The sequence below is a fragment of the Entamoeba nuttalli genome (assembly GCF_000257125.1).
Source record: "Entamoeba nuttalli P19 unplaced genomic scaffold asmbl_3656, whole genome shotgun sequence".
Classification (NCBI taxonomy): domain Eukaryota; phylum Evosea; order Mastigamoebida; family Endamoebidae; genus Entamoeba; species Entamoeba nuttalli.
Genome location: NW_008576241.1, coordinates 1 through 12225, shown reverse-complemented (window position 1 = coordinate 12225; position 12225 = coordinate 1). Strand labels below are relative to the sequence as shown.

Here is a 12225-nt window from a genome sequence, read left to right as displayed (position 1 = left end):
TCTTTCTTATCTTTCTTATCCTTCTTGTCTTTCTTTTCTTTTTTATCTTTTTTCATTTTCGGTTTCTTTTCTTCAGAAGAACTGTCTGATGACTTATGCTTTTTATCATCACTACTTTCTATATCCATATCATCAACTGGTTGTTGTTTTTCATGAATACAAGTGGAGGCTTCTTCGTTGTTAGTATGTTCAGTAGATAGTTCTTCTGCATCAGCATTCTCAAGTCCCTCAAAGAGATCATTGATTTCATGAATACCTTCTGGTGAAGGAGAGGTTGAATTGACATTAATTTCTTGAATGAGAACTTCATCATCTTTCTTTGGTGTTTCAGTCATTGTAATACAGATCTGATTTACATAATTCCTTTCTCTTTTAAAGGTTTTTCTCTCTTAAATTAGACCAATTTCAAAGTATTTGTCATCTTACCCTTTTTTATCCCTAAATTAAAATTAATTTGATTAAGTTTTTTTTTAATTCATTTAGTTTTTTATGATTTAGTTTTGTTTTTTTTTCACCTCAATTGGGAGTGTTTTTCTCTAAGATAGTATTTTAAGTTTGTTAAAATATTTTACATAAACAGAACTCTTTATTCCATTATAAATCCGTAAAATTTTTATTTTTTAATTACTATTATAAAAAGATTGAATAGATTTAAAAATATATTTTCTATATGAAAAGAACAAAAACGAATAACACACAAAGACATTATTTAGAATGAGAAATGGTTTCAGTAGAATCCATGAAAGATTCAATCTCTAAACAAATCAATGGTATATCGTCTGGTGTTGTAAAGTTATGAGAAATCATTAATACCCAACAAATAATACGATTTAATAATGTTATTGCTTCAATTCTTCGAATACATTCATCAATTTTGATTGGATCATTCTCAACATGATTTAATTCTTCATATGTAATAGTAATATATTTATTTGATTCAATGAATTTATGAATTATATTAAATGTTTCTTTTACATTTCCTTTTTGAATTGCATTAACTATTTTTTCAATTGATTTTGATACTTTAAAATTACTTCTAAATTTCGGAAGATTGATTGGATTAAATGATGAAGGAAATTCTTTAATATTTCTTTTTGCTCTTAATTTTTTAAGTTTATATAACATGACACTATTTTCTATTATTTTATTGATTGTATTTATAACTCTTTGTGATCTTCTTGTATGGTTATCAGTTACAGGAAAAGTTTGTAAGAAAGTAATTAATGCAATTGCCATTATTAAAGATTCAGATAAACGTTCTTCTACTAATTTGATATTAACGTCATTTTCAAGTAAAAATTCAGATAAAAACATTGCTGAATGAAGTATAAGTTTTGTTGTGAAAAGTGATGATAAAACAAATGATTGTTTTAAGTCAGAATTTGAAGCAATTTCTTGAAGAATAGAAAGTAATTCATCAGCATTATTACTTAATTCAATATGGTTTGTTGTAATACTTGATAATAATGGACAAATAACAAGAATAAGTTCTTTAGTTATAATAATAAAGTCTTTATTAATAAATGGGTGTTTATTTAATGCATTCATTGTATCATTAATTTGTTTTAATACATCAATAACTTCTTTTTTACTATTTTTGATAAAATCAACATCACTTAAAACTTCTAATAAGAATTGAATCTTAGCTAAAGTTAATTGAATTGCCATATTACTTTCAATAACATCATTATATCCTCTCCATGAAAAACATACATAAATAGTTAAAGATAATATTCCAATCATTTCATTTCCAATATCATTCATAACAATTGGATTTTGTGATACTTGTGAATAAATTAATTGAACTAAATTTCTAACTTTTTCTCCTCTTTTTTCATTAACTAATTGACTTCCTTTCATATCTTTAAAAGCATATCTATAATATTTTTGAATAATACTTAACATTTCTTCAGTTGGAGAATTTTGAATTAAAATTGATATTAAAATTGATACGTTATTTTGTATTGCTTTTAATGGAACTGCATCTATCATTAATGAAGATGAAACATCAGTAATTCTTCTATGAATTTGATTAACACCTACTGATAATAATACTTTTTGTAATTCTCTAACATATCTTACTGGTAATTCTGTTTTTCTTTTTGGATTTTCTGAAAGAATGTCATAAACTGCTCTACTAATTTCATTTCCTACTGTTTCTAGAATTATACCTACTGCTGTTGGATGGAGAGAAATATGAGCATCTCCAGATACAGCATTTTTAATACTAATAATTTTATGATATAAATATCCAACAATATTAATATTAAATGAAAGTCCTAATAGTAATTGTCTTAATACAGTTAGTGATGTGTTTTTCAGATTTTTAATTGTTTCTTCATTGACTGGATCAACAACATCTTTTAATAAGCTACTAATTGACCCTCTAACTTGATTTGGTATTCCTTTTAATTGCATACCACTAAATCCATAATATTTAACAAGACATAATTTTGCTGATTGTGCAACCCATACTATTGGTAAACATAATGAATATACATTTCCTAATAATTCTAAAAGTTCATCAATTTGGGTTTGTGTGTCAGGAGTTGTTTTAATTAATGTAATAACATTAAGAATAAGTTGAACAAAATATCCTCCAAATCTTAGATGAGACTGACAAAATGCATTAAATGAATTTTTAAATTTAGTTAACAAACGAATTGGATTTTGAGCTGGTTTTTTAAATGAAGGTAGAGATGTATCTGGATTATTTGATGAAATAGGTTTAATTATTCTTTTATTAAGACATGGTTGTAATGGATCAGAAAATGACCTTTCTCTATTTTTTTCAATGTATCTACTTGGAGTTAAAGATTCTCTATCTTCAATTGATATTTCACATAATAAATCATATAAATCAGATAAATGAATATGAGTTGAAACAGTGTCATCAAAAATAGAATAGAATGAATTAACTAATAAATACATTCTTGGGAATAATCTAAAGTATCTATGAAGATCATTAAAATATTTTTTACTTTTATCTACACTTTCATTCTTCAATGATTTAATTGTTTTATCAACTAAATCATTAACAAGTGTTGTTTGAACATCAAATAGTCTAAAAATTGTAGAAAGAGATTCTGAAAGATTTTTTAAATATTTTTTAACTCCAAATAATGCGGTTTGATCAAGAATTTCTGGAGATGATTGAATTAATGCAAAACATGAATGAAAAGGTACTAATGGATTAGAAATATTTCCAAGATTATTTTTTGATAAATAATCAACAAATTGATTTGACTCTGAAATAAGTGGAAGAAATTGTTTCATCCCATTAATTAATTCATCTTTAGTTTTATAAGTTAATAAATCATCTAATGCAAAAACAATTCTTAAAAATATAGGATGAAGAACTTCAACAAATTTATTATCTAATGGTTTAAAATCATCTGCTCTCAATTTTCTTTTAGAAACTTGTGAACGAATAAGTTGAATTGGTTGATTAAATGCTGTGTCATAATCAATATTTTGAAGAACACATATCAATTGAATCCAACCAATAAATCTTTCAAAATACCTTTCACTTCGTTGTAAAACTAACCAAAATGTTTTTGTATGTTGGTCTCTAAATGAAAGTAATAAAATTTTACCTAAAACAGCTCGTAATTGATAATATGCAATCATTAAATGATAAACAGGACCAATAACACAGTGAAGTAAGGTATGTGTATAATTTATCATAGAATGATTGTCATTAATTTGAATAGCCTGAGTAAATGATTTAATAATATCTCTTGTTATAAAATTTGATGGAGAATCATTAAATCCAACATATGAACTACATGAATTACAAAAGTCATCAAAATTCTTACCTTCTTGTTGAATTAATAAAACACCTTTTCTACAAATTAGAACTCTTTCATCTGCAATATTTAATACCATTTGAATAACAGACGTTGTATCAATTTCTTCACTTGTTTGATTAAATAATTTTAAATTTCTTTCACTTAAATAATATAGTTTTTGTATTATATCTACAACATCCATAAAAGTATTTCCTTGTTCATAATAACCTCTAACAATACATTCTCCTAAAAGTTTATTAATTTTAGTGTTAATTGATCCATTTCCTTTTTCAAAGTCTGTGATACTATGATAAAAATCAATCCAATCATATGTTGTATATTCTATGTCTCTTATTGTCTCATCAATTCTCCCATTTAATTTATCTGTTTCTGAAGATAATTTAATTAAATCAAAATGTTCTTGTTCTGTAATATCCATTACTGATGCATATGCCATTAATAAGAATATAATACTTCCTTTATCAATTATCTTTAATTGTTTTTGACATACTAAATAATCATGAAGAGAATAAGTTGCATAAGATGGTGATGGAGAAAATTGTAATTGGTTCCAATAAGCAAATAATTCAATCATCCATCTTAATCTACCACTTAAATTTGTTGGTTCAATTTTTGTAACACCTTTAAAATATTCATTCATAAAAAAAGATGTATTTGAAACAGAGTCTTGTGTTAAAGATGCACTTCTTGTTGATAATGTCATATATCTCATTATTCTTAAATAGTCATAAATACAATCTTCTATTTCTTTATAATCAGATAAAGTGCATTGACCTAATGCTTGAATATAAATAATTCTTTTATACATAATGTTTAATAATCTAAATTGTGTTAAAGCTAAACGTTTTAATGTTCCATATGTTTGTAAAATATTTACAATCCATTGAATAAAATAAGGTGCACTTTTTCTTGTTAATTTACCAAAATGTGATAATAATTCTCTTTGTTTATCAAATAATTCCATAAGTTGAGGATCTCCTGAATTTCCTAAACATCTATCAATAGCAAGCATAAAATTTTGTCTATTAGAAGAAGATAATTGTTCTTCAATTATTGCTCTATTAATTTGGTCTTCAGTAATTTTTAAAAAACTTTCAATAGGAGCAAATTCTTGAAGAATAGATTCTTTATTTTTATACCATTCTTGAGCTGTGCCAAAAATATTTTGTTTGTCATGTTGTTGAAAATAATGAATTGTATTGATAATATTATTTATAACATTAATAGGTTCATTCCAATTATTAAGATAATTATTAATTGAATGAGTTAATTCTGTTATAATAGTATTAGAAGTATTTTCCCTTTCAAATGATTCTAAAATTCTTTGAAGAATTTTAGAAACAGTAATAAATAATTCAAATTCTTTAATCATAGCACATTGTTGTCCACAAGTTAATTTTCTTTTAATAAATGTTTGAATAACAGAAGCAATAAGAACTAAAAATTGAAAAAGTTGATAATAAAATTCTTCAAATATTGGTTCATGAATACTTTTAAATACTTTTAATCCAAATTCTTTCCAATTTTGATTTTTATTTTGTTCCATTTGGTGAAGATTAATTTTAAATTGATTTGTATTTTCTTGTGCGTTTCTAAATACTTCAATTTGACCAATAAATCCTGTTGGTTTAAAATGAAAAATATCAAAATATTTTTTTTCTTCAGTTAACATTTTATCATTTGTCATAATCATTTCTTCTATTGTTTGAGCTTCTTTAATATTTTTTATAATTGGTGTTAATTCAATTGGAATATTATTTATTTCTGTATTTTGACTATGACAAATTTTTTTCATAATAAATATTTGTGAATATGCTTTTTGAATTGTAGTTACATTTTTATCAAATCCATGGTCTATTACTTGTTCTATTGCAAAAAATGGATGTTCACAATTTAAAACAATACTTTGTGCTACTTTTAATATAAATGAACAAATAGATGTTTCAATATGTTTATCTTGATTTTTCTTGTCAATTGCTTTATTTAAGAGTTTAATAATTTCTGTTGTTTGATTATGTTGAAGAAATGAAATTCCTGCAATAACTACTAAGTCATTATAAATTAAAGGAAGTTGTTCATCTAAACAATGGTCAATATCATTTGTCTTATTTCCAAAATTAATCATTTCAATAATATGTTTTTCAATCACTTTATATTCTTGAGATAATATTTTTCCTATAGAAGGACTCATATAATCAAATAATTGTATACTAGTTAATAATAATTTTAATTTATTCCAATATCTTTTAAGTGTTTCTCTAATTGTTTCTATTTGACTATTTGAGTTTCTAAACATGGAAATTGTTTGTAATAATACATTACATGATTTATAAAATTTAATACATTCTTCTGCAAAAACTTTAACAGATGGAATGAAAAGTTGAATTTTATTAAGAATATGTTGTTTCATTCCATTCATTAACTCTTCATTAAATTCTATTTCATTCATTTCAAGATATGGAATTCCATCTTCTATATTAAATTCTTTTATTTTATTGAAGAAAATTTGACAATTTTCTTTTGTAAATTGATTCATTGTCATATCATAAAGAATTCTTAAATGTTTGATTCTTCTTAATCTATTTTGATCAATTAAATCTTTGTGAAGTAAGAATTCTCTTATAGTTTTATTACAAAATACTCTATCTTCAATTCCTGTGTCATGAATTATCCTTTTAATTTGTTGAATTACCATATCAGAAGATATTATATCTTTTTTTTCAATAACTTCATAACACATTTGACGAAAAGGAAGAATAAAATTAATAATACTTGAATGATATAAATCAAATTTCCATTGCATTATATTTGTTAATTGAGGATATTCACTTAATTCTCTTCTTGTTTCAATTTCTGCTAAAATAGCAGCTTTAACAATATCAGATATTTTTCTAAAATAAGTTTCATATAAATTAAGTGAAAGAAGAAGAGAAGTAGGTTGATTTTTAAATTGATCAAAAAAGACAAATCCATCTACAACACTTTCACATATATCAATAATTTTTTTATTTAAAGAATTAGATTTATAACTTAAAACATCATTAATTTTTTCAAGAATAACTTTAGTTTGTTCAATAGTTAATTCATTACTTGACGCACTAAGATTGTCATAAGAAAATGTTTGAAATTTATTAAGTAAATTATTACATGATTCTAATAAATTAGTAATACGTTTTGATAATAATGTATTTCCTTTATTTGATAAACAAATAGTATCATCTGTAAAAGAGAAAAAGACATTATTAATTTTTACAACTTGAGAAAATATTTTTCTAGCTTCAAGCATAATTTTTTCACATGATTGTTGATTTGATAATATTTGGTTTTCATCATTTGTTTGATTCTTTACAAAATAATAGAAAATAATAATTTGTTTATAAAAGAATAACATCTTATTTGAATAATAACTTTCAAAATTTATTAATTTCTGAATAGCAAGAGTAAATGAAGAAAGAATTATTGTGACTCTTTGTTGAATAATTTTTGTATCTTGAATTGATGTAACTGAAGAATAATCTTCATTTAATGTACCAATAAGATGAAGAATGTTAATAATATTTTTATTTTTAAAAGAATTCATTGATGACATTAATCTTATTATATTTAAAGCATTATCAAGAGTTTTTCTAATATGATAATTAATAAGTTGAAATTCTATTCTTGTAGAAGAAGAAGAATCTGAATTATATCTAATTGTATTAAATAATTTAAATGAATATACTACATCAATAATAATATCTTCAATATACTCTTTTTCTGTAGCTCTTTTAATAAACATTTCTTTCAGTGTTTGTAAGACTTCAATTGGAATATGAAGATTATTATAAGTTGATAATACATCATTACAATATCCTTTAAATGCAATTTCAAAACAATCAACTGTTTCTCTTGTTTGTAAAAAACAACTAACAAGACTTAATGACCTTATAAAGAATGATTTAATTTTTGTTTGTACTGATGAACTTTTTGTTTCATATCCATCAATTAATTCATTTATTTCAAGATACATTCTACTCCAATTTACATATGGTTTTACTAAAAAGATTAAATAGACAAGAAGTTTATTATATGACTGTTTTATATAAAAGAATGTACTTTCATCAATCGCACTTAAATCAATTGTTGGAAGTGTTCTATCAAATTGTTTTGAATAAGAATATAAACTAAGCATTATAACTGCCTTACATGAAACAGAAGGATATAATAAATTTAATGAAAATTTATCAACAAGACAAATATATTCTCTAAAAAATGAAAACATTCCACTAATTGCATAACAATGTTTTGTTAAATCTGTTCCTGAAACATAATTTTTTAATTCATTAGAAAGTATTGCAAAATCTTCAACTAAACGTTCTATTGAACAATTATTTAAACATACTTCAACTATTAATCTATTCCATCTTAATAATTCTTGTGTATATGCTTCTTTTGCATTAGTATCAAGTTTTCCATTTGTTTGTTTTAATAATTGAATGAGAGGTAATACCATATCTGAAAATTTATCAAACATTTGTGAAATTGATAATATAGAAGGATGAACATTTGAATTAGAATCTGATAATAAATATTCTACTATTGTTGATATTTTATTAGACTCTTCTTTAAGAAGATTAAAGTGTGTTTCTTGAGTTTGAATATTTTGGGAAAAGAAATTAACACAAAATGAACTAACTGTATTACATAATGTAAGTATAGTAAAATTTATTCGTTGTTGAAGAGAAAAATATTTAAATGAATATTTATATGAAGTTAAAATTGTAGATGTTAATTTAAATAAATCACTTTCAAGTTTACATGCAGCATTTAAACAATCATTCATACTATTTGGTTTTTGATGATTACTATGTGTTGTAGCAATACATGTTGCTTCTAAATGAATATAACTACAATACAATGGTAATTCTTCAGTAACACTTGTAATTGGTATTGAATTAGTAAGTATTGATATTGCATATGCCATACATTCTTTTAAAAATGTTGGTAATGTAAATCCTCTATAAAAAACATGTTTTTGAAACATATTACACATCATATCAAGTAAATTGTGTGAATATTCCATTGCAACTTCACCAATATATTCAAAACAATCAATAACTTCAGGTAAAATTGTTTCACAAATAGTAAGAAGTTGTTGAAGTATATTTTGAAATTTTTCCATAGATTCATATTCAATTGAAAATACTTCTAATTTATCAAGTAGATTAATTAATGTTCTATCTACCGGTTTTCTTTCTCTACAACAAACAATAAATCTTTTAATAGTTTCTTTTATTGTAGAAATTGCTTGTTGTCTTTGTGGTTTTGTAAAAGAATCAAATTTTTGAGAAATTAAATGAATTGTAATAACACAATGAACAATCTCTTCATCTCTTCCTTTCCAAATAGCTGATGAAATTAATTTTTGAATTTGAATTTGAAATTTATCAGTTAAATTAATGTATTGGTCTTTAGTAATTGTTTTCTCCATTAATTGTTTTAATCCACCTAATAAATCTTTCTCTAATTTTTCAATTTCATAACTATCAAAATCCTTTGGTAAAAGAAGCATACAATATTGTTTTACAACAGAATTAATTTGAATTAATCTTTTTAATGTAATAACTATCATAGAAAAGTTATTATCATCAATACATTTTTCAATTGTAGTAAGATGATTCTTCATTCTAGTTTGTGCCCAAAGTAATATATCCATTTCATCTTGAGATAAATTATTAATAATAGCAACTCCTTCTTCAAGCTCACAAATTAATGTTGACATTTTTGATTTATTTCCACTTATAATACATTCACTTACTTTTTCAAGTATTTTAGTAAAGATAGAAAAATACCATTTTAATTGACTTTGTTGAAATTTAGTATCTACAAAATTATCTTCAATATTAATAAAATGAAATGGAAGAAAAAAGTGGATTTGTTCACATAGTCCCAAAAAATCTTTTGCAAATCCAACTGGTTTTCTATTTAATGGAACACAATGATCATTTGCTATTGTAATAGTAAAATGTACAAATGCTTTAAATGCTTCACTTTGTAATTGTTGATAACTTGTTTTAAGCATTTCCATTATTGGTGTTAATGGTGTATTAAATTTAAATTCTGGTGTAAAATGTTGATGTTGTCCAAATAGAAATAAAATTGAATCAAAAAATGATACTATTTGACGATATGTTGTTATTAAAGAATCAATAATTGGAGATGATTTTGTAGTATTTAATGTTTCAATTAATAATGATGGATGATAATTAAATTGATTAAGTTGTTGTTGAGTTTCAATAAACCAATCATTAATTAAGTCATTTTGAAAAAGAACAAATACAGGAGATTGGTATTTCTCTTGCATTTTATTAAGTTCTTCTAATGGATTTCCAATTCCATAAAATGCCTTTGATAAAAATGCTTTAATAATACTAAATAATATAGAGAGCATAGTTCTACAAAAAATATAATTTAGAGTATAATACATTGTAGTATGTGTAACAACTGCTCTATGAATATAAATTTGATAATTGATTAAATCACTTTGTTTTAAATTAGTTAAATCTCTAAATTCTTTTGATAAAAGCATTTGATGTGCTTTAGTTCTAAAAGGTAATTATTTCTTTTATGAAGTTAATAGAAATAATAACAAACTTAAAGAAGAAATTTTCAAAATTCATTTTAGTTGAAACGTATGGATATTCTTTTTCAACATGATGTGTAATTCCTTCAAGCCATTTAGAGAATTCTGTATTGTTTTCATTTAAAGACTTTTGTAATTCTTTTATTGTTTTATTATCAGGCTATTCTTATTTAATTTCTATTTCTTTTTTTTTAACACTTTAAATAAAAAATAAAAATCAAACTTCAGTTTCATTAATTTCTTTTGTTAAATCAATATATGTTTGTAATATTAAAAGAATAACATCTTTGATGTGGTAGGATGGATTAGTGTCCATCAAAACTGATTAAACAGTTTAATATTTATTTAATGAAATAAAAAATATAAAAAATATTATTTAAAACAAAAAAAAAAGAAAAACATTTAAAAAACTGAAAATCATTAATTAACATGGAAATTGTCGAACTCCACAATGAACAACCAAAAGAACGTACTTCTTCTCATTCACATATCACTGGACTTGGTTTAGATGCTAATGGAAATGCAACAAATAATACATGTGGACTTGTTGGACAAGAAAATGCACGAGAAGCACTTGGGTTGATTGTTGACATGGTAAAAGCAAAACGAATGGCTGGAAGAGCCATTTTACTTGCAGGAGCACCAGGGACTGGTAAAACAGCATTGGCACAAGCATTAGCAAAAGAATTAGGAGAACATGTTCCATTTAGAGCAATGGTAGGGTCAGAAGTATTTTCATCTGAAATTAAAAAAACAGAAGTATTAATGGAGAATTTTAGAAGAGCAATTGGGATAAAAATTACAGAAATAAAAGATGTATATATTGGAGAAGTTAAAGAAATTAGTCCAGAATTTCAACCAAATGCTGTTGGAGGATATGGAAAAACAGTATGTGGAGTAATTGTTTCATTAAAAACAAATAAAGAAACAAAACAATTAAGACTAGATCCAGGAATATATGATAAATTACAAGTTGAAAAAGTTGCATTAGGAGATGTTATTAGTATTGAATCAAAATCAGGTGATGTTAAAAGAATGGGAAAATGTGATAGTTATGCTTTAGAACATGACCTTGAAAATGATAAATTTGTTTCACTTCCTAGTGGTGATGTACATCAAAAAAGAGAAGTAATAACACATGTTTCATTATATGAATTAGATGCAGCTAATATTAAATCACCAAATGGAGTTGATTCTTTTGGAGGGAAAAAAATTGAAATGACTGATAAATTAAGAAGAGAAGTTAATAAAATGGTTAATAAATATATTAGTCAAGGAATTGCTGAATTAATTCCAGGAGTGTTATTTATTGATGAAGTTCATATGTTAGATGCTGAATGTTTTGCATTCTTAAATAGGGCATTAGAATCAACATTAGCACCTATTGTTGTATTTGCTACAAATAGAGGATTAGTCCAAGTGAGAGGAACAGAAGATCTTGCACCACATGGAATACCATTAGATTTATTAGATAGGTTATTAGTAATTGTAACAAAACAATATACTCTTCAAGAACTTTTAAAAATTATTAATATTCGTGCAGGAGTAGAAAATGTTGAATTATCAGAACAAGCATTATTATCATTAGCTGAATTAGCAACACAAACATCATTAAGATTTACTCTTCAAATGTTAACACCAACATCTATAGTAGCAAAAACAAATGGTAACATAGTAATTCAAAAAGCTGATGTTGACATGGCAATTTCATTGTTTGCTGATGCAAAAAAATCAGCAAGTACTTTATAACAAAATTTTGATTGAAGGTATTTGTGTTTTTTATTTTTTTTT

The 12225-nt window shown here is 24.1% G+C and overlaps 2 protein-coding genes across 2 annotated transcripts; one reads left to right on the top strand and one right to left on the bottom strand.

Annotated features, from left to right (window-relative positions):
• Positions 1-705: 705 nt before the first annotated feature.
• On the bottom strand, positions 706-10380 carry ENU1_076460 (hypothetical protein; the record flags this gene model as incomplete). Its single annotated transcript, XM_008858561.1, has 1 exon — positions 706-10380. One exon carries the CDS (start codon positions 10378-10380, stop codon positions 706-708), a length of 9675 nt encoding a protein of 3224 aa, XP_008856783.1.
• Positions 10381-10863: 483 nt separating this feature from the next.
• On the top strand, positions 10864-12183 carry ENU1_076450 (ruvB family DNA helicase, putative; the record flags this gene model as incomplete). Its single annotated transcript, XM_008858560.1, has 1 exon — positions 10864-12183. The coding sequence occupies one exon, from the start codon at positions 10864-10866 to the stop codon at positions 12181-12183; it is 1320 nt and encodes a 439-aa protein (XP_008856782.1).
• Positions 12184-12225: the final 42 nt, after the last annotated feature.